The 23,535-nt window shown below is 39.2% G+C and overlaps 1 protein-coding gene across 4 annotated transcripts in view; it reads left to right on the top strand.

Moving 5' to 3' along the window:
• TLN2 (talin 2) overlaps window positions 1-23,535 on the top strand; it is a 141,371-nt gene that overhangs the window by 43,315 nt on the left and 74,521 nt on the right. For 2 of the 4 annotated variants that reach the window (XM_054272471.1, XM_054272470.1), the window contains 6 exons: window positions 9,636-9,806; window positions 13,559-13,656; window positions 14,524-14,653; window positions 15,943-16,095; window positions 17,402-17,544; window positions 18,987-19,114. In XM_054272471.1, the coding sequence (XP_054128446.1) occupies window positions 9,671-9,806; window positions 13,559-13,656; window positions 14,524-14,653; window positions 15,943-16,095; window positions 17,402-17,544; window positions 18,987-19,114 (788 nt within the window). In that variant the 5' untranslated portion in view covers window positions 9,636-9,670. The other 2 variants (XM_054272473.1, XM_054272474.1) reach the window with 2 other exon arrangements.

The raw sequence follows: 23,535 nt of genomic DNA, 5'->3' as shown, positions 1-23,535 counted from the left end.
TAGTCATTCCCTGTTTGTTTATTCTTTTGGAAGAAGTGTTCTTTTTTAATAAAAAATAATTTAGTAATCAAAAAGCAGAGTCTGACATCTCTGCCTGAATGTTCAAAAAAATGTTTAAAGCTGGCACTCAGCCTTTGAGATGGTGAGAAATGGTGAAGTTTTGAGACATCTTGTTGTGCCTTCCCTCTCTGTTCAGGTGCTGGCATCAGAAATCGAAGGGAGCATGCACTCAGGTCATTCAACATTGCTGCAGTAGCATCAGCCAAAGCATTATTACTCTAAAAATTGTAAACTATGGCTGGTAATGTGTGTGTGGTAAACTATATGTGTGTGTGGTAAATCTCAAGGAGGTAATGGAGGTTGGAAGAGCAAGAGAATGTTTTCTTTAGTAGCTATTTAAACCCATTGGAAGGCAATTGCATGATCTGCTGTTTTTCTCTTTGGCATGGCACCATCTGAGTTGTGTGTAAACTTTCCAACATTGCCAGTTCCATGTGACCACCTTTCTAATGAGGGATATATGTTGGATTACAATTGCTGTCTTCACTGACATGGTTTTTTATTTTTACTCTTTTTTTGTAAACTGTTTTCTATCTCCATGGCATAAAAATTGATAAAGAATGATAATTTATTTTTAAAATTGTGTTAATCTCATATTGATACCAAATTGTGAGAAAAAATTGTCTAGATAGTACTACAGTAGATGGAATAGAGACCTCAGTGTTTAAAGGGTAGAAACATAACTGAATTAATTATAATTTAGATTTAAGTAGTGCTTGACTTTGTTCTGAATTCTCCAATAGGTATTATCTGGCAAAAAGTGTGCTAAAGTAGTGAACTTGCATGATGCTGATCTATGTGATTTTAAAGTGCATTTCATTGTTCTGTGTGAACATGAAAGGGATTTTAGTGCATTCTGTGTTCTTGAACAGAGGAAAAATGGATTATCTTGCCTAAAGAGTACCTGTAGCTGTGACTGGGACCCACTTTGCCATGCTTTCCCTAATATAAATGACAGTCAGTCTCCAAGCTGTCAACCTGAATTTTCACTAAAGGAATGAGCTCTTTACCTGGCTTTTAAATGGGCATGCAAGAAATAAGTTTTCCAAGTCAGAAATCTCTTTGCCTTCAACTTGAATTTGTGAGGATTCTAGGTGAAGAGTTGAGGCTTATTGTGGAGATCATAGTTTGATTGCCAATATGCCAACCAGTTGTGTGAATCCTCCACATTTTCTTGGCTTATTTAAATAAGTGGAATGCTGGCTTGCTAAAACTACTATTGCATTCATTCAAATAACATTTTATAAATGTTTAATTTTTTTCTGCCTCACTTCCTGTTTAAGTGATCTGTTTTAAATAATTGAGTTAATTGATTTTTTGGACAAATGGATTAAAAACCTACTGAGAGCAATTTCAGTGCCTGTTAAGTTTACCATTTCAGATGGAATCAATGAGAGCAGAGAACCATTCCATAAAAACCCCATTACAGAACTGGCAAAAAATTGCTGTATTTGAGCCTCACCAATTTTCTTCTGTGTAGCAAAACTGGTTTTGAAGACTTATCAACCCCATCTAATTCTGAATGGTGATGCTGATCAGAATTATCAATGTAGATTTACTTCAGTGATTGCAGTAGCTGAGTGGATTTCATATCATTAAATAGTTCAAATTCCTTAACAAATTAGTAAGGTTGTTTATAAAGCCTGTAAGAAACTTGAGCAGCCTATTAGTTCCCTTCATGTTCCCTGAGGTAAATAATCAAGTGGATGTGTATGAGGTAATTGTTGACTGCTGTTCTCCTTAAAGAAAATTATTTAAAAGTTCCTGGGCAGCATCAGGTGATGTTCATGAGGGTGAAAGGAAAGCAAAAGAAGAATCCAAATATGATTTACCATGACAGTTCACCTGGGTCTTTGCAATACTGTTTCTCTGCCAAAACATGTTACTTAAAAAAAGAAGAAAAATGGAAAATGCAGAGTAATAGAGCACAGCAGGTGAACCCAAGCAGTCTTGTCCTCGCTGTGTCATTAAATGACTCAGGGAAGAACTCCAGGGGATTTATTCCATCTGACTCCAGGGGATTTATTCCATCTGACTTTGTGGTGCCTCCCAAGAATGGCAGGTGGAGCTCTGAAGTTTGACTGGTGGCTTCAATTAATTCAATGGGGAGGTAAAAAAGCATTGAATTGAGTGTGCTCAGAGGTTGTAGATCTAGGCATAAAAGCTTTAAAATTGTCCTTCAAAACATTACAGTATTTAAGCAATTGAAAATAGTGAGAATATACAGAACTGCCCTAGCCTGGATTTAACAGCCTATTTTCTAGTTCAACCTATTCTTAGATTTAGATATTTGAAACATTTCACCTAGATTCTGTGATTTAGAATCTAGGTGAAATATTTCAAATAGTCACGTCTGCTGCTTTGGAAAACCAGTTTTCTATCAGCTAAACCTTTCCACAGAATAGGAACTATTTTTAATCATCATTTATTTTTCTTATCCTATAATTTACATAGGTACTACAGATTGGATAATATATTTGAAGCTGTATAAACATATACAAATATATCCCACTGTAAGCAAGTTGCAGTGCTTGAGGTGGACCTAGATTTACCTTATAGGAGTTGAGTTTAAAAAAATAAAGCACCCCTCCAAAACCCAACATATCCTTTAAAAAGTGGGAAAAACACACCCACACCAAATAAAAATGTCTTCTATACATCAGATACCATTTTAGCAATAGTCTGTGCATAATTTACTGCTGTCCTCCCAAGGACTCTGGGGGAAGAACCTGGCCAAAGGATGTGATTCTCTTCTGGTTTCTACAGAAACTCATGCTTCTGGTTTTGCTTTTCTCTTGCAAAACAGGAAAACAAAGTCTGGAAGGCCTCTTCAAAGACATGTCATTGAGTGCCACAGTGAGGGCTCTTGCTGCTGAGCCTTGTGATTTCTGTGCTGCAGCTAGCTCCAGTCAAGCTCTTGGCTTATCTTATCTAAAAGCTGTTTCAGCTCTGTCTGGGACAGTGACATTCCTTCTGTAGTCCTTGTAATTCATACTTCCTTTTGAAGATTTATTCAAGCAAGTTAGTTTGCAAATATGCCTTTTGACTTAAAAAGCAAGCTGAAGTTCAATTGCTAATAAGCTGACTGTCCTGTAAACAACTCCTAATTAGACCCAAATATTTTGGTCTCTTACATAATTCTGCTTAAGGGAGCTTCCTTGCTGGGCTCTTAGCAAAAGAGATGCTGTTGCTGAATGACTATAAAGCATGGACTGAGAATGGTATCTATTAATGCTAATAATTACAGCCTGATCTCATAGTAACCTTTCAAAGCTTGTCCTGGTTCATCGTTGTTTTGCTGTGGGGATTTTTTTTCCAAGTAGTTTGTTTGTAAAGTTTAGTACTGCATGCTACAGCTAAATGCAGCGAATTTTTCCTGAGATTCTTGAAGTTTTTTAAGGTAGAAAACTTACCAGCATGTGTGGTGTGTGTATACAGCCATAGTGGTTGAGCAGGGATTTTCTAAGGGCAGGGGGGCATGTGAGAATTCTTGCATTTTAATTGTCTGTGCATACTTGCAAACAGAATAAACCATGTTTGGTGCTGTACAGTGTTAAGTTCCCTGTATTCTAACCAGTGGAAGGAAGGGTTATGCTTTTTTGGTTGCTTGTTCAAACTTCAAGAGCTCTGATCAGCCCCCCAGACAGTGTGTGGTGTCTGAGGTTGTCAGGCTGCTTCTGGACCCTCCAAGTTGATCTCTTTGTACTTGCTGCCCATTTAGAACATCAGCTTTTCCTCTCTTGTTTTACTGCTCTTACCTTCTGCTTTAAGCTGACTAGAGGGAATCTAAGAGATATTGTTTTGTTTCCTTTCTGACCAGAAGAGATTCTAACCCTAATGACAAGACAACTTCCACTCCAGTGCTTACCAATGTGATATTTGTGCATGAGTGATAGCTACCCCTGAAAGCACCTCACTACACAGCTCCCAGTGGGATGGCAGCAACCAGTGATGACATCTTCACAGTGTCTGGTCCAGCTAGGAGCTGATGATGGCCTTGCTGTGACATGAGGGCATGCATTTCAATATACATCCCACAGGTGATGGCTTGGCTCCTGTACTGGAGAATCAGCTTAGTCTCAGAAATGCTGTTAATGGCAGCCCTTAAGAGATTGTGGTGTAAATGAGTTACAAATTGACAGTGCTGGAGCACTGAAGGGAGGGCTCCTTGAAAGGTGTAGCGCCACCTCTTTTATGGTAAGAGCCAACACAGGTGCCATTGTGAGTTCAGAGTAAAATGGGTGTTGTTACTCTCTATGCCTGTCTCCCTGCCTTGTATTTGCATTATGCTTGATTTTTGAAGCATGATGCTTTCATTTCCCTTAATAATTTTTAAGTACACAAAGCTATCAGTTCAGCTGGGTTTGTACCTCAGAGTGCATTTTGCTCACAGGGGTCTGTAGCAGGCACCAGTCCACTAAACAAGTATTTCCTATGTACAATAGAATTAGATGTTCAACCTCTGTGAACAACAGAAAATATCATCTGTCCTGTGTTGCTGGTGCCCAGTGCCAACAGGTAGTTGGTAGGAATACTGACAAGAGTAGAGGACTCGTGTTCCATTGGATTTTGTTACAAAGTTAGTCTAGTATAAAAACACATAGCTTTGCCTCTACGAGCATGTACACGTAGAGGCTTTGAGGCTGTGGCAGTCTCATGACCTAGATCTGTGTTTGCTCAAGCTTGAATGAACCAGTTAAGAAAGATCTCCAGGGAGACAGACCTTTACTGAATCATGGCAGAGCTGTGCTTTAACCACACCACTGGCAGTGACAATTCACTTTAACTGGGTGAGTGTGGTGTGTCTGGCAGTGTCAGTGGTGGCTGTTCCACCTTTGCTTGGTTGTGAAATGCAGCTGGGTTTGGGCTGTGAGTTACCTCAGCTCACTTGGCAGGGATGGGAAATGCACATGCCCTCATGGCACTGAGCTGACATTTTGCATTCTCTGTTTGCTTAGCATTGCACTTCAGAATATCCAGATAAAATCATGGCCTCATCAGCTCAGACAGCATAGATATGAGGGTAGCAATGGTACAAATTAATCCAGGTGAATGGGCAAATGATCAGGGTCAGTGTGCACTATCTGGTCTCCCCTCTAAATCCCCTTTCTCCCTGCATCTTTATTTTGCTATTTTGTTTTGTTTTGTTTTATTTTATTTTATGCTTTTCGCTTGATGGTAGTTAATTCCTGTTGAAATTATGTGATGCAAACTTCTCTCCTTGTCAGTATTGGGAGAAACAGCAATTTTCCCTGTGTTACATGTGTTTTGAGAGGCCTTGTAAAATGCTTGTTGAGATAACTTTGCTGCCCCTTGCCTTGTCTGTGCCCAGCAGCTGATGAGCTCAGTGCCACATTCCCAGCCTAGCAGAGGTGGACTCTCAGGTACAATTTGGTTTCTTGGGAAATCTTTTCTGGAATTTCTGTAATTTTGGTTTTATCATGTCAGTTATCTCAGCAAGGCATTGTGGAATGGAGACCTGTGTTGTACATTGCCTGAGCCTTACATTCAGAGTATTGGTTTGACTTGTGAAATTTTCACTGGTTGGATCCTACACTGATTTAGTACTCTGTTAATGACAAAAAATCATGGAAGCTCTCTAATTAGGGCAAGTCTGAACCTTATCATATGTGTGTCATCCATCTCAATGCTTTTAACATTTTAACACAGATGCATTCACAAACAGCAGACAAAACTCATTTTTGCATATTGTTACAGAAGGCTTTTTAAGGAGCTGGTTGGGGAAGCCATTTGTTGGTGAAGCAGAAGGAAGTTTGAGAGTAAATCCATGCAAAAACTGTTCATTTACTGTGGTAGCACAGACAGTGTGTACAAATTACTGCTTAGTTAGAGAATACCCTTCCAGAAATTACTGCTAGAGCTGATGGAGGAAGAGATGCAGTAGGATATGAATAAATTCATTTGTTACTCAGCTTTGGCAGTCCTACTAGATGTTGGTTAGTTCTGTTTTGCTCCTCTTGAATGACACCAGGAGTAAAAGCAATTTTAAATTAATTCCAGTGGAAATGAAGGGTGGGGGTGTTTTGGCATCAACTTTCTTCCTGTTAATTTGGGAACATTTCTCAAACAAATATGTTGGAGCTTTTGTTCAAAATATTAGTTTGTGACTTGCAGTAGGCAAGTTACAGATTTATTTCATAAAATAAAATAGACTTAATATATTTTTATATATAATAATAGACTTAATATATTCTTATATATAATAATAGACCAAATATATTTTTATATAATAATAGATTTAATATATTTTTATATATAATAATAGACCTAATATATTTTTATATACAATAATAGACCGAATATATTTTTATATATAGTAACAGACTTAATATATTTTTATATATAATAATAGACTTAATATGTTTATATATATATAAAAGTGTTTCATCAAATAACTTTTTTTTGGTAATTAATGTTCAGATTGTTTCACTGAAAACACCTGCTTTACAAGATGAAGAGATGTTTAGTTTTGTAAATATTGGTCCTCAGATTTTCGGAATTTTCAGATTTTTCTCTTCATTTTTTTAATGAAGAGAAATTATTAAAGAAAAATATTTTGACATCTCATTGCTTTATGTCTTATTATCTTGGATAATATGTGCTTGAAATCCTTGTGCTTGTTTGCTTTGTTGGTGAGGTGTCTTTGTGAGCACACCAAGGCTGCTCATCTTCATTCAAGCACTGCTTAGAATTCTGTGTTGTTCAGATTTTCCAGAATGTGAGCCCTGTGATGGTTCAGCTCAAGGCTTTGACATGCACACTCTGATATGTATCTGCAGGCTCTGGCTTCTCTGAGTTATGCTCTGTGGCTTTTTTAAGAGCTCAAAGCTGCTGCTATTCCTCCCAGAGCTGTCAGATTCATAATTTATTATTCCAGTCTCCCACCTTACAAGCACAGATTAGTCACAGTCTGATTTAGAAATTTCCTACTTTATTACTCACAGTACGAAGCAAACTGTTCCATTTAAAATTTTCTTAATTTTCAGAATCCTTTTAAGTTTTGGTCAGCCATTCCACAGACAGAGTGATTCTGGGGGCACAGAGAGTCCATTGCTTGCACAGAGAAATATTTAAATTATATGAATCAATGTATAGAAGATAAAGGGAATGTGGAAGATATTTTCCCCTTGTTTTTCTCTGTGATCTCAGCCCTTTTTCTTGACTGAGTTCTTAGATCTTTTGAGAAAGAACAGCTGTCCTGTTCTGGCTGTTACCCAGGACATGGAAACTGCCTATCCCATTTATTACTGAAAGCCAAATGGAGAGATTTAGAGCCTGAGGATAATCTGGAGGTGGCAAATAAAAGCCTTTCTCTTGAGTTTGAGAACATTCTATTGGAGGAAGCTGATCAGTCATGAGCTCTGTTTCAGATGAAGCATCCTTTGGTGTCTCTGAGACCAAGAACCCTGAGCTGAAGGAAACCAGACCACTGATATATTTAGGTCCTTCCTTCTTTGAGTTGAATATGGCCCTGGAAAAAAAATTAGGAGTGGTGGTGGGAGGAGACAGTAACAGGTTCCCAACTTGTAAAAGTCCATTAAAGATATCAGGGATAAATTTGTATCTATTATATAGGGAAGGGAAAAAACATTCTTTTGCAGAGTGGAGAGCCTGAGTTGAAAACTTGGATGAGGGAGAAGCATCCAAAATGTAGAAATAGTAAAAAGAAAAGTAAAGATGGAGCAGCTTAGCTGTGGATGTTGTGGACTCCCATTTTATGGAGCTTTGTCAGAATGGATTAAATGAGCATCTGGCAGGGACAGCATGGGGATGCATCACTTTGCAATGCAAGGCACTATGCTAGGCTGCCTTGTGATGTTCTTACTGACATGCATGTTTATGGTTTATGGGGTGCATGATCACAAAGTGAAAGTATTGAAAAGCTGAAAACCTAAACCATTTACCACCACATTGGTGGTTTTTACGAAGGTTGAGGGCCATTACTTGTTTCTGTATGTGGATATGAGGATGGATAAGGCGAATGATCCTAAGTAGGCTTTGATTAGACCAGAATGGAGGGTGGTGGCAGTTTTGGTTGCTATTAGTTGTAGGTTTTAAAACATTTTAAACTGTACTTTTAAAAGAACATTCTCTAAGACACAGGACCCCTGCTTGTTTTTGAATTAGCCAGTGGAGCATTGTGTCACACTAACAGAGTATACCTCGCTGTTAGGAAGCTGTGGCCCTGTTGCCTTCACTGAAAGCTGCTGAGATGAATCCCATGGCTGGGGTCTCACTCTCAGTGGCTTCTGGTGCTTCAGAAGGGACAGGAGTGAGGGGAGGGGGTGGTGTTACCCTACATCAGGAGAAGGTGCCAAGAGCTGGATCTGAAGAAGGGCTGTGAGCAGGTTGAAAGCCTGTGGAGAAGAATCAGAGTGTGAGGAAACAAAGGAAAACCTCATGGTGGGTGTCTGCTGCAGGGGAGCCGCTGGCACAGTGCTGGTGCTGCTGGGGCTCTCCAGCCACCCCTGCAGCTGCTGGAGAAGCAGCACTGGGAGCCTGGGCAGTGCAGGAGCGAGAGGGAATTTGTACAGCAGGGGATAAACATCCCTTCAGGGTGATGCTGTCCTGGTGACCAGCAGGGATGCTGAGTTTGGAGGCAGGCTGGACTGGCAGCTCTGAGGAATGTGGTTCAGATGAAGAGTAAATTCAGGCCCCTGAACTTGAGGAAAACAAGCTTCTAGCTCTTTGTTTTAGTCACTAGGACCCCATAGGAAAGTCCTGTTTAAAAACACACACATCAATGTATGCAGAAATTATTTGGGCATTCTAGTGCATTCTGTATTTGTGGAGAATGGATTTAAGTTCTGAAGAGTTCTTGGAGATGGTTGTGGAAAGTCTAGTGATGGAAGAGTGATTTGGACTGTTAAAACAGCAAGGGAAGACACTGGAGACAAAACCCAGACTATCTACAAAATGAAACAATACAAAAAGCATCTGTAACTTCCTGTTTCTGTAAAAAAATGCTGTCAGATTTGGTGTAGTTTTTAAATATAGCTGAAATGAAAAATAACTCATTCTCAAAGCTTTCTGTAGCTGTGCAACAGGCTAAAAACATCTAGCAGGTCTATGTGGAGACTTGAGAAAAACCATAACACTATATTGCACATTTCAGAATCTTCAGGGAGGAGTAGTTATGTGCTAAGAAAATCCTACTTTTGATAAAGTAGTTATTTTAAGCTGTTGGTTACAAGCTGGTCTAGATGATCTAATAAAAATGTGTGGAGAGAAAAAGATGTATAAGAAAAAGTAAGTATGTTGCCAATATACCCGGTAAGTGTGTTGGCTTTTTATGCACCATTTTAACCTTTCTCAAAGAAAATATGAACATTTAGTATGTGTACACAAGTTTTTGAAAAATGAATTTCAATTACACCAAGAAAAATACGTGTTTTGGCTAGTTTCTACCTTAACGATCCTAATGAGACTTTATATAGAAGTGCAATCGAATAAATGCAATTTTACTGAACTAGTTTCATTCGTTTAATGAAAAGCTAATTATATTAAAGCATTAAATGAAAAACTAAGCAACAACACCACTCCTCCTTTTTCAGGTGCTTCAGTAGGAGCTTGCAGGAGGCCTGGCACCATGGTGGCCCTGTCGCTGAAGATCTGTGTGCGGCAGTGCAATGTGGTGAAGACGATGCAGTTCGAGCCGTCCACGGCCGTGTACGACGCCTGCCGCGTGATCCGGGAGCGCGTGCCCGAGGCTCAGACCGGCCAGGGTGAGCTCCTCACTCCTCCCTCCTCCCTCCAGTTTCACTGAATTGGAAATGGACGCCAGCCCAGAGGGGGGGTTGACACTGTCCTGTTGCTGCATTTATTTTTTATGTTCGAGAGTGTTGAATTTGCAGGCAGCCCTGACATGGGGAGAGATGAGAATCTTGACTCCATGTTTCAGAAGGCAGATTTACTATTTTATGATATATATTATATTAAAAGAAAATGATATATTAAAACAGTACTAAAAGAAGAGAAGAAATGATTTCATCAAAAGGCTAGCAAGGAGTAGAAAAGAATGGAATGATAATAAAATCCTATGACTGACCAGACAGTCCGAGCCAGCTGACTGTAACTGGCCATTAATTAGAAACAACCACATGAGACCAAAGAGTCACCTGTTGCATTCCACAGCAGCAGATAACATTGTTTACATTTCATTTCTGAGGCCTCTCAGCTTCTCAGGGGAAAAATATCCTAGCAAAAGGATTTTTCATCAAATATGTCCGTGACAGGAGATTTTGGTTTGGTTTTTTTTGTTTTTTTTTTAATTTAAGTTGTAGGGCTCTGGAGTGAAAGGAGACAAGTGCAAACAGATTTTTAAGGGACCAAAAGTTGTTGTCAAAACCCAAAACATTCCTCTGACTGCCCTAGAAGACTCAAAACCCTAGCAAAGAGCTCAAGGACCTTAGCACAAAGTCAAAGACACCTGTACCTTTGATTTTAACCCACAGAAGCAATATACCAACTTTGTGTGAAGATTTACAAGCCACAATAGTTTAAGTAAAATGATAGCTAACTTGTCACAAAGTGAAAAAGTACAATTTTAAAGTTTTTAAAATAGAAGTTCAAAAAGCAAAATAAAAAAAAATCTGAACGTATCCTGTCTTTCTTCTTCTTGTCCCCCATCTTCTGCTGTAATAGCGACACTTCTAAATTAGCTTAAAGTAAAGACAAACTGTCTAACATAAATAATAAGTATTAAGAAATTATTATAAATAAAGTACACATAGTTTCTAGTATAAAAAGCTAACACCACCCCAAAAGCAGTCAGTGTGCCTCAACCCCACCTGCTAAACAAACCTCAACAAGTCAAAAAAAGAATGTATGAAATAAAAATAAACAACCTTAAAAACCAAAGCTAAAAAATCTTGATTTCTTCTTCAGTCACAAAACTAAAAAAAAAAAGCCCAACTCTTTAATACCTCAAAAGCCATTTCAGCAACACAAACCCCAAGGTTGGCATCCCTGGGTGGGCACGACCCTTTGAGCTCTCTGCGGGGTTTTGAGTCTTCTAGGGCAGTCAGAAAAATGTTTTGGGTTTTGACAGTTGTTTTTCTTCCTTTTGTCCTGACAAAGGTTTTCCTACGATGGATGTTTTTAGATTTCTTAAATAAATATCTGGTTTGCCTTAACGATGAGAAATTGCTCTCCTGCTTGGAGAGCTTTTTTTTTTTTTTTTTTTTTTTGTATTGCCTACTTAAAGCAGTGTTTCTGGCACTGTGTTCTAAGAAAATCTGCACAGAGTTATTTTATGCCTCAGCAAAGGAAGCAATGACACGAATTACAAAAGAATGGCTGGGTACCTCCAAAATGTGCAAAGAGAAATGTTTGAAACTGGTTAATAACTAAAGTCACCCTGCTGTGCATACCATAGTTACCATGGTGCTACATGTTAATCAAATGTAACTCTCTGTACCTATTGAGCAAATAAAGTGAATACAGACTGGGAAACACCATGGACAAAAGATCTGGTTTTAACACAACCAAAGTTGTCCAAAAATTCAGATACTTCAAAGCCCTTTGGTGCTGCATTGTATATAATGCCACCAGAATGTAATTCTTAAAGCAGGTTGTTTATTGAGGTTTAAGCTCTCAAACTTCACAGCCATTTCAAAAATCTTGTTTGGAAAACTTATTAGTAATGGACTTCATTACTATGACTGAGAATTGCTTCTTCTTTGCAGGAGCCCTTTGGAAATCTAGTCCCAGAGCTTCAGTTTTCAGATAAAAGTTGTGCATTTTTACCATGCTGGCCTCTCAATGCAGTGATTGTAGACAGCTGTTGAATTTGGAGAAGTTGAGTGACAAATATCCCTGAACATGATGAACCTCAAAGAAAAGCCAAGGAATTCTCACATTTTATAGCAGGGCTTTTCCTTTGCTTATGATTGCAGTGCACTTGGAGTCTTCAATAAAAGATTGAGTGATGAACAGAAGTGTTTCCAACACATCCTTTCCCTTTCTTGGTGGATGTTAAAATGTGTTTGCCTGTTAGTTCAGGAGACTCACAGTGCTGCAGTACAGTTGACAAACTGGATGTGCACAATAAAAAGTGTCCTTATGGCTGTCAGCTGTGCACATTCACTCTCCCACAGCCTGGTCCCAGCACAGAGGTGCCCATGATTTCCATGTGCACGTGCACAGCTCCTGCTGCTTCATTTCCAGGTGCATGCAGCACAAATGAGTGTCAGAGCTCTCTGTGCTTCCTTGGTGCTGCTGTGCTCTGGGCACTTTGTCTGCTGCTAAAGGTCACAACCTATTTATAGGCACAAATTCTCAAATCTTACAGAAGTGGTTCTGTATTGAATCTGTATCGTAAATATCCCTATATGGACAGATCACTTGACCTTTCAGGGGAGTTTTCAATTAAGGCCAGCAGGGAAAGTTTTTCATCTTAGTTGTTTATGGAAGGGTTCTTCCTTTTAAATTGGGTCTCTGTAAGTCAGTTGCACTTCTATCAAATAAGTGTAAGGGCTTTTATATAAATGCATAAGTAATCATGTATTTAAGGTAAATCCTGTTAAATATAAATTATTGCTATGCATGGCATTTAAGGATGAAATATTATCAAAAAATTGTAGGTATTTTTACCTGGCTTTCTGTCCAAAGGGTCCACACATGGCTGACAGTAACAAGGTGGGGCCCAGAGCTGCTGCAGCAGGCTCTGCACTGCTGGCCATGGGAAGGGGCATTAGCTTGATGCAAACAGAGCAGGCTCAGCTGCTGAATGGTTGTTTGTTTGTGAAGTGGAATCTGTATTGGTTCTTCATGCATATGGATAGGCCTTAAATTAACAGTCTTGATGCTTCATTTTGTGTATCTGGAGTTTAGTCTTTGAAACCTAAGCCTGGGTTTGGTTTTGTGTGGCAGTGAAAATTTAATCATTTACTTCTGAAAGAATCAATTGGTGTTGTTTAGCCTTCAAAAGATACAAGTTTTTGCTGTGTTTGCCATGGGTATAATTCTAGAAGTTTTGTATATTTTTAAACAGCTAAACCTGAATCATCTACCCAAAAGATTCCCAAGTTTATAATAAACTCATTTTGTGGAGGGTTGAAAGCAAACTGTGTTTTGAAAATAGAGCTGCTGCCTGAAATAGTACACTGTGGTTAAGGCCAAACTTGCTTGTATTTTTGGTTAGTCAATTCCAAAGCAGGATCTGTGAGCATTTAAAACAGGTTGTCTCAAAAAAAAGTAGTTATAAATATAATACACAGAAGATGTGACATGTGAGGATGTGATGACACAGTGAAGCTTTTTTCCAAGCCTTCTGTAAAGCCCAATGTACCCTGCTATCTGCTGCTAAACTAAATTTTTCATGAAGCACAGAAAAATATTCTATCCAAGTTTACTAAGAATGGAAGGTGAGTGTAATGTAGGCTTAACCCTGAATCTGATTAGCCCTGAATTAAACCATGCTGGCTTTCTTAGGTTTGATATTTTTCAATGTGTCTCTGTCTGTTCTGTCCCACAGCCTCTGACTATGGATTGTTCTTGTCAGATGATGACCCCCGGAAAGGGATCTGGCTGGAGGCTGGCAGGACCCTGGATTACTACATGCTGAGGAATGGGGTATGGTGCAGTTACTACATGCTGAGGAATGGGGTATGGTGCAGTTACTACACGCTGAGGAATGGGGTATGGTGCAGTTACTACACGCTGAGGAATGGGGTATGGTGCAGTTACTACACGCTGAGGAATGGGGTATGGTGCAGTTACTACACGCTGAGGAATGGGGTATGGTGCAGTTACTACACGCTGAGGAATGGGGTATGGTGCAGTTACTACATGCTCAGAATGGGGTATGGTGCAAGGCTCTTGCTTCTGTATTCTTGGAAATCTTGTTTCCTGAACAGCAAGAAGAATGTTCAGCATTTGGAGGGCTGGGAGGGTCTGAGTCTGTTCCTGAACTTGACCCGGTCCTTTTCCTTGCTGTGCCTCAGAGATCAGTTTGTTCCTGCTCTCAGGTTGTGACTGTGAGCTGCTGTGGTCAGCAGTGTCTTCAGAGAATGATTAACAGGGAGTTGAAAAATAACTTTGGTTATATCCTTTATATTTGATGTGACCTTGTGTTGGAGGTGGTTTCTTGTGTCCTGGAGGTGGTGAGGTCCCACTGGCTCCTGTTCTGGCCAGCTTGCTGCAACCACAGCACTGCAGTCCTTCGGAAATGCTGGGCTGCCTTTCACAGCACAAGGGTGCTTCATCTGTCCTGCCCTGACTAGGGCTTGCCCCTCAGAACAAGCCTTCAAAAATGACATTGCCAGATCTAAAAGCAGTCACTGCTCAAGTTTATTAGATGAGTACCTTTGCCTATAGTGTCACAAAGGAAAAATCCAGCTTGGAGGGTGGGGAGGGAATCCTGTTTTAGGCATCTAAGGTAGTGGTTTGACTTGTGGTGGCTTCCAGAAGCATTTAGAAACAGTTGTGTTTACTTCCTAGGATATATTGGAGTACAAAAAGAAACAGAGACCTCAGAAAATCCGGATGCTGGATGGTTCAGTGAAAACAGTCATGGTGGATGACTCTAAAACAGTGGGTGAATTGCTGGTTACCATTTGCAGCAGGATAGGTAAGGTTTTGGGACCCAAATGCTTAAGAATTTTTTCTTCTGTCATATTTAAATTTTGATTCAGTCATATTCTGGCATACTCGGTTTTGTTAGGATGTTATGTGGCTAGAAATCAGCATACATGTGAAAAATTTACATTTGTTTTAAGTTACTACTTACCAAACACTTTCTTGGAACCTGTTGTCCAGGTTTTATCAAAGTCTGTAGAGAGTCAGCTGTATCCTTAGACTTCAGGATTTAGCAGTTGAAGGCACAAAGTTATCCAACAGTACAGGTACCAATTTTTTGTTGCACATTACATTTATGTACTCTTTCTTGCTATGACATAAAGGTTTAGAACTGAATTTATACTCAGTGTTAATTGGATAAAAGAAGAACATTCCTGACCTTGAAATGTGCCCAAGTTTAGGACTTTGTGTTGTTGATCACAGAATTGTATCATTTGTAAAACAACATACAGAATCCATCCAGAGCAGCTGGTCAAAAATGTGCAATATTGCTTATAGTCTGCCTCAATACTTAGCTAAATAGACATTTTTTAAAACAAATTTGTATTTAATACATGTACTATAAGTATGCATCCAACATGGTTTGATTTAAGTCTTAAAACTGCTTAAATCTCATTTAGAGTTCAAGCAGCCTTAATTTGATTTATATTACTTTACTTGGAAAGGGAATAATCTATTTCAGCTTTGAGGTTGTGTATGTTGGATTCTCATGTGCTGTAACTAATTTACCTCAAAAACTAGTTTGATTTGTTTTCATGAATGTGGTCATGTGGGTGAGCATTTAATTTGCTGTCTGGTATAACATGAACATGCTTTCCCAAACAGTACAGAAAAATCAAACAGAACAAAGAAATTGGAACAACTTAGCATATATGCTAAATATTTTGAACTGATTTTTGATTCAGTTTCATGTAAAATTCACAGGAAGAGTTGAGTCATAACACTTTAAACAAAAAAAATCATGAATTTCACATGGTTTCTGTTCCTCAGTTGGCTCTGCCACATTTCTTTTACATCACGGGCAAGCTGAAATTCCTCAGTCCTCAGGAAGCAATTGTAGGCATCCATGAATGGAAATTTGCTATAGCCTGTCCCCATTTTTGAATTTACAGTTATTTTACATTCCATCATGTTTTTAAACTGACAGCTTCTCTTGGGTAGGCAGCAGAAAAAAAAACCCTTATACTTCATACCTTTCTGAAAGTGGCAAATGCAGCATAAAACAAAGAAGTTGTGTATTGGAAAGATGAGGTCAGATATTGGATTTATTTATAATTCCAGGAATAACAAATTATGAGGAATATTCATTAATCCAGGAAAGCATCGAAGAGAAGAAAGAGGAGAGTACAGGAACACTTAAGAAAGACAGGACCCTGCTGCGTGATGAAAGAAAAATGGAAAAACTCAAGGCAAAGCTTCATACAGATGATGATTGTGAGTAAAGTATTCCAGGGTAATTCTTTGATTAATGTCTTTCCACAGTATAATGCAAAGCAGCCATGCAGTGGCCATTCAGTGTGCTTCAGTTGGTTCCTAGCTGTGTTTTGCATCCCTTTTTTATGTAGTGCTGTCTGCAATTGAGTATTTTTTAAATTAAGTGAATGAGCAAGTTTGAGAGTTAGCAGGTGTTTTGGTATGTGTTTGGTAGGGGTATTCCAGCTTCATTGGAAGTTGGATATTTAATAATTGATGCCTACTGAAAGCCATCAAAAGGTAGTTTTGTGTTTGAAGGTGTAAGTTTTAACTGTAAGTGAAATTTGCCAAAGAATTAAGAGAGTATTTGATTTGGTTTGTGTGCTAAGTCATGGTAACTGTGTTTTCTGTTTTACTGTAAGACACTAAGGTTAACTGTAAGTGGCAGGAAGATGTTTTAAAATTGTGTTCAGGGATAAGAAGGGTAAACAAATTATGTGTTTTAGAGGTAAAATGTGGTACACTTATTTTGTTGTGAAGCTTTAAAGATACAAATTTACCAGTAAAACATTACTGTAGTTGTTTCTTCAATATTAACAATGTTTATGTTGTAGTATATCCTTGTTTCTCAGCAGTGCTACTTTACAGTTCTCATTTGTAGCAAACCTTAAGCACTTATGACAAGCACTAGAAATGAAAGTAACATTTCCTGTGGAGTTTTCCCCCACAGTGGAAATGCCCATTATCCCATCAGTGTGACAAGGGCTGTGACACTGCAGCAGTGTGGGTTTCACAGTGTTCATGGCTGTGTCTCTGTTGCAGTGAACTGGCTGGATCACAGTTCCCCCAGTGGAAATTCTCATTATCCCATGGGTTTCACAAGGGCTGTGTGGGTTTAACACTGTCCCTGGCTGTGCCTTTGTTGCAGTGAGCTGGCTGGATCTGAGATTCTTCACACTGGAAATTCTCATTATCCCATGAATTTCACAAGGGCTGTGACACTGCAGCAGTGTGGGTTTGACAGTGTCCCTGGCTGTGTCTCTGTCGCAGTGAACTGGCTGGATCACAGTTCCTCCACACTGGAAATTCCCATTATCCCATGGGTTTCACAAGGGCTGTGTGGGTTTGACAGTGTCCCTGGCTGTGTCTCTGTTGCAGTGAACTGGCTGGATCACTGTCCCCACAGTGGAAATGCCCATTATCCCATGGTTTCACAGTGTCCCTGGCTGTGTCTCTGTTGCAGTGAACTGGCTGGATCACAGTTCCCACAGTGGAATGCCCATTATCCCATGGTTTCACAGTGTCCCTGGCTGTGTCTCTGTTGCAGTGAACTGGCTGGATCACAGCCGCACCTTCCGCGAGCAAGGCGTGGATGAGAATGAAACGCTGCTCTTGAGGCGAAAGTTCTTCTATTCGGACCAGAACGTAGATTCCAGAGATCCTGTTCAGCTTAATTTGCTCTATGTTCAGGTACAGTACTTTCTACCTTGTCTGAGGAAACCCACATGGAGGTTAATTAGAAAAAATACACTGCTCAAATACTCCATCTTCTAGAATTCCAGTTCTGGATGTGCTTTAGTTATGCTCTTTTGTCTAGCCCTCCAAAAACACATGATAGTACAGAGGCTTTGCTGATTTTTTTTTTTTAATCCAATGCTTTGAACCCAGTAATGGACACTGAGCCAAAACTCCACTGGCTTTCACATCCTGCTTCCTTAAAACTGGTACATGTCTTTAGTCCCAAGCTGCTCTTTTTAGTTCTTCTCCCTCTTCTCTTCTCTGGATGGTGCTCTCTGTGTCATGTGGAACCTCAGGCCAGTCTTGTGAACAGCTTTCTGTTTCTCTTGTCTTTTTCTCTTCTGCCTGATCAGTGGGACTCCTTTCTAATCTTCTGCCCAGCAGCACACAAGGCAGGCAGGCTTTCCATCAGACGGACCATGTCATGGAACACAGTAGGATTCCATCCAGACAGGTTTCCTGAACTCACAGAGGGACTGTGCATGCCTTAGCAAAGGCAGGAGCTTTATGCAGAAGATAGTATTTAACTGAAGGTGCCATTGCAGTTGCCTGCAATTCAGTCTGAAAAGAAAAAAAACAACAAAAGTAGGCTTTAAATTCTTTCTTAAAGTTTTTGGGTGTTTTTTCAAAGAAAAAAAATTAAAAGTTTGATGGAATGTGCTGTTGTTATACTTGATATTGCTATAAATTACATTTTAAAAATCTGAGGCAAAAGGTAAGGCTGTTCTATTGCTTGTAGAACAGCAGTACCTTTTTGAAGTACTTTAGAAGACCATCACACTGAGCTTTCTCCTGCCACTGAAATATTTAATCCAGGCTGGTGTGACAGTGTGTGTTGATAATGCTTTGTCAATGCTTTGTCTATGGGTAGGTGAGCTTCTACTGCCAGAGCTATAAAATATGTCATCTTCAATGACCACCAAATTTACTCAGAAGGAAGAAAAATGCTGTGGGCCTGTCCTATTGCCATATCTGTAACAGTAATTTTGTTTTTACCTTTATAATTACGAAGATCTCTCTCCCTCCTAGATGAGGCAGTGGGATGGAAGCTTTTCAGTGTGTGTGTTTGCACTCACATGCATCTGTACATGTGTGTACGTACACAGAAGTGTCTGTGCAGGTTGTATTTTATTTACACATATACACAGGAAATGACTGTCAAATTCTCTTTTTGATCAAAGCTGATCCAATCATAAATTCAGTAAGCCTCCATAGGTACTCACCATGAAATAACCTAGCCCCTTGTTTTATTAGTGACATACACATCCAGAATGGAATAACAAAGACATTCAGAGGAAAAGGGTGTGTTGCTGGCTGTATTGGAGCTTCCAAAGAATTGGAGATGGGTTTAGCAGTTTGGGTGTCTCTGACACATCTTTGTTTGTCCCCTCCAGGCTCGTGATGACATTCTGAATGGCTCCCATCCTGTCTCCTTTGAGAAGGCTTGTGAATTCGGAGGCTTTCAAGCACAGATCCAGTTTGGACCTCATGTAGAACACAAACATAAACCTGGATTTTTAGAGTAAACACTTCTAACTTCTAACTTTGGGTGACCTCAAGTGTAACTAATGTTGAGTTGTCACAGATTAAGCACATTTTGTTACTCCAAGCAGAGGTAATCAGATTCAGTGTATTTTCAACAGCAAATCTCCCAGTGAAAGGAGCTTTATTGCACAAATCAGCAGCCTCAGCTGATGAGGGCACCTTTGGCAGTGGCTTATCAGGCAGCACTAATAAGGACACTGGCTCCTCCCAGAGTGCCAGTTAAATACACACTTAGCACCAGGAAAGTACAAGAGTGGGAAGAAGTTTTGTCCTTTGAATAAAGTGAATACTCACGTGTGTAGAAATTAAATTTTCAAACTTTTTAGTGGCATTAATCACTTGGTCAGATTCAGCCTCTCCTGGTGTTGTATGAATGGAATTCCAGAACTGTGCTCTTTGTTTCAGGCATGGACAGAAGTCCTGCTCACAAGTGGCTCATCCTTTCATCTTTATTGTGACACTTAATTTACTGCTATCAGGAGGGCAAGTTAAGTTTGACTGACATTTAGATGTCCCATCTTTCTACTGATTTGGATATTCTGATTGGCTTACCTGCAGTAGGATTAACCAAGGGCTGAAGTTTGAGGAAGGCAATGTAGGAAGGTACAAGAGAGTTATTTACTGCCCAGTCCATCAAGCCTACATGAGGCTCATAAATCCCTCAGTTGGAGGCACACAGCAATGGCTGTGTATTTGGTTTCTGTGCTGTTCCACTGGCAGGGTACTCAGTGCTGCCTCAGGCTCCCTTTGTGAGCCTCTTTGGGGTTTATGGTGTCTCAGGGAAGCCCTCTGAGGTGGTGTCTTGCTGTGGAATGGGCAGTGCTGCAGCTCTGGTTGTCTGAAACACTTCACTTCTGAAGCCTATTCCTGGAGCAGCAGTTCAGTTATACAAATAAACATGTTTCAGTTCCAATTAATAATCAGCTTTTCCTTTTACTGTCTGTCTGCTCCTGATTGGTCCATGAATCTTTTCTATTAGAGCTACTGATGTCCAAGAATTACAGGGGCCCAGTGTAACAGCTTCAGTGTACTTTTGGGTTTTATTTCCTAGAACTGTGACCAGTTACACAGCAATCTTTCTCTGGATTTGTCCATTGCCTGCTTATTCTTCCCTTCTCTCTCCACTCACTGAGGAATATTCCTGCAGCAAACCATTGGTATTATGTCATGATAAGCTCATGTTGTGTCATGGTAATGATTTCAAGAGTTAGGTGTTCCCTGAAATAGTTGCTTTTCATTTTTAAAGCAGTAATTTCCCACAAGCTTAACCAGTGGCTTTTGAAAACTGCTGAACAGCATTCAGGTGCTTAAATTTTTTAGGATTTTCTAATGCACTGCTTGGTTTCTTCAGTGAAAGTTTCTTTCTCTTTTCCTTTTTTGAAGTTCCCATACAGTGAGTGTGTTTTATGGTGTACTGAAGCTGCTTTGTGTGCATGTACTACTTGTACTTTGCATGCAGTGCTGGACAGTTTGGAGCCCATCATGAAACAGTCATCACTCATATAGTGTGCATTATGGTTTTTAATCCTATAGAGATGAAAGGTAAATAACTGAACAATTTGTTAGAAAAAGAATGTTACTCCAGTGGAAACCATTTTGAACCAGAATTCCAAATTTCAGAACCTTCTTATATTCAGTAGGGCATTTTTCTCTCTCTTGTTTTATTTTCATTTAGGACTTTGATTGTATTTGAACCAAACTTGGCAGGTAACCAAGTGTCATTGTTCTCTGTCCTGGTGTTTAATCAGTTTCATAAAATTAAGCATTTCTTATTTGGAGGTAATTCAGTTTTTTCCTCTGTAGATGAACCTGCTCCAGAGCTGTAAGTCCCTGGTCATGGTCTCCTAATTTGAAGTGTACATGTTTATGATTTACTGGTGATATCTTTATTTTACACAGCCATCATGGCAGCCTTGTTGGGAAACCTCCTGCTTTTGTTTTGTGAGTCTAAGTGAGCCAAGTGATCCTGGCTCACTATGAACAATACAGAGAAAAGTGTAGTTAAGTCCTCATTATTTTTTTTCTGAAGATTCATGTCTTATCCTTTCAGAAAAAAAACTTCATATTTTTTTAAACTTTCATCCAACTATTTTCTACTGTTTAATGCATAAACACTGATGCTTTTCAAGTAAGAAAGTAGTTTTCTTGAATATATATAAACAGTATGCTGTAGCTCAATATGTGAAATACATTTGGGAGGTATCCAGTCACTCACTGCTGAAACCTTGAGATGCTACAGGTTCCCTTAAGGAGAATCTGTCAGCTTGTACAAAAAATAGAACAGAACAGCACTAGTATTTAATGATATTGTTTGGAAACAGCTTAGTTTAGTTGCCTGTCTACAATATGTTTGTGTAGAGACACCTTTTGTATCTTTTTTTGTCGTTGCTAAAATATTCTTGGCACAGATGAAGATTTTTTTCCTGCCTCTTGCTAAGACGTTGGTATTGGTTCTTGGAATTCCCTTGAAGCTCGTGCCAAAGTAAATTGTGAAAGCATTAAACTGTCAATTTAAAAGCAGTCCTGCTCTGTGGAACAGATCTAGTTTTGCATGGCACCTGCAGAGGCTGCCCTGGGGCTGAATTTGCTGTGAGAATATCTAATAAAGAGCTCCCCCTGCTCCTGTGCAGGTAGGAAAGGAGCACTCGAACTGCACAGCTCCATTCTGTGCAGGCACACTGAAAAACAGATAAACTGCAAATGAGGAGTGAGCTTGGTGCTGAGCTCAGTTCTTCCGTCTAACCTGGTTTGCTGAATGAAGCTGGATTTTTCAGGAACACATTTGTGCTCATGAGAAACAATCCAAGTGTTGGCACTCATGTAACTTTTTAAGGAGCTGGAAGATGAAACTCAGTGTAAACCAAGTGAAATCAACCCTGCTTGCTATTAGCTGGCTTTTTTTTACTGAATTCAGTGTACACATTCTAATATGTGTAATTTAAGGGATTGAAGAAGGCTAAATGACATTTCTATTGTTTTTGCTAGCTCCATTAAAAAGCTGCAAAATAAAGTGAAACTTGATCTGTAAAGAAAATATCTGGATTATAGGTAGAATTCAAATAATTTCAGTCTGTTCACAACTGGCATTTCACCCTTTCAGATGAGGGGATCACTTGCCTCTTGATTTAAAAGTAGTGGAAGGTGATAGAAGGAAAAAACTTCCAATCCAATTGCCCCCACATGTGCAGGGGTATTACAATTGCTGTTAGTGGACAAAGCACAAAGTTGTTTTCTCAACCCTTGCTGCTTATGGAGCTCCAAGTAATGCTTGCTTAGCAATGTTTTTAAGTGTTATATTAATTAAAAATTAAGTAGGCAAGCTTAAAAAAGTAATGGTTCTGATAGTTTATCTGTATGCAGGTAGCTGAGAAAATTAGCTAATAAAAGATGATTATTTAAAGTGTGTTGATAGCTTTAAATTATTTGTTTATATCAATTGATTTCCAGAATGAAACTTTGTTTAATTCAGGTTTGAGTTTGTTATTTTGTTAATTTGCCTTCTTAACTAAACTGGTTTGAACGTGTGAAATTAACCACCAGTTATTTCATAATAGATACCCCAGATTTTTAAAATAATTAACTGTATTCAGTCCTTATCTACAGTTTTAATTTGGCTCCTCAACCTTCCCTGCCCCATGATGTGTCTTTGTAAATAAGTTTCCAAGAGGAGATTTCTTTATCATGGATAAGTGAGATGTAGCTATGAGAACATCAGAACAGAGATTATCAAGGACAGTTGTTTTATAATATGGAAAAGACAGAATGTGTGATCTCAGTACTGAGTAATATTTTTGAAGCACAAAATCCTGATTTAGTATTTTGATCTATTTTTTGATTGTCTGCAATGGCAGTGTTTTGTGTTTGAAAACACAAACAAAAAACCACAACAAAAACACCTTCAAAATATAAGAACAAAGCAACTCCCACAGACCAGCTGAGCAATATTTTGCCAATCTTGTTTAAAACAATCCATCCTTCTCAAATGTCTAACTTTGTATCCTAGTAGGTAGTCTGGCCTTCAGTGTTAAGTGTTGCTTGTTCACTGAATCAATCAGAACAAGGAGGACATTCTCCAGTCATTCTTTTTCTATGATTCTTAATAGTCCAAAGTAGGGGGAATCCTTAGGGACTAATTATTTTAACTGTGCAAGTTTTTTCAGGTGGAAAGTGACCTGCTGAATATATGACATGGTTTCATCAGAGTAGAATATTCCAGATGGGAAGGGACAGTCTAGATCACTTATCTGTTAAAGGATGATGCTGATATGCCCTCAGGTTAGGGTGAAATCTGGCTGAGATCAAGGGTTATTTCATTGTACAGCAAGGAGGGGCAGATGAGGTGCTGAGGGATTCCTTCTGACTGAACTCTGTAAGGGAGGCTGAGCTTGTTTAATTCAA

Source organism: Melozone crissalis, unplaced genomic scaffold, assembly GCF_028551555.1.
Source record: "Melozone crissalis strain CALT ecotype California unplaced genomic scaffold, PUWL_Pcris_2 ptg000014l_1, whole genome shotgun sequence".
Taxonomy (NCBI): domain Eukaryota; kingdom Metazoa; phylum Chordata; class Aves; order Passeriformes; family Passerellidae; genus Melozone; species Melozone crissalis.
This window is presented reverse-complemented; position numbering and strand designations above follow the sequence as displayed.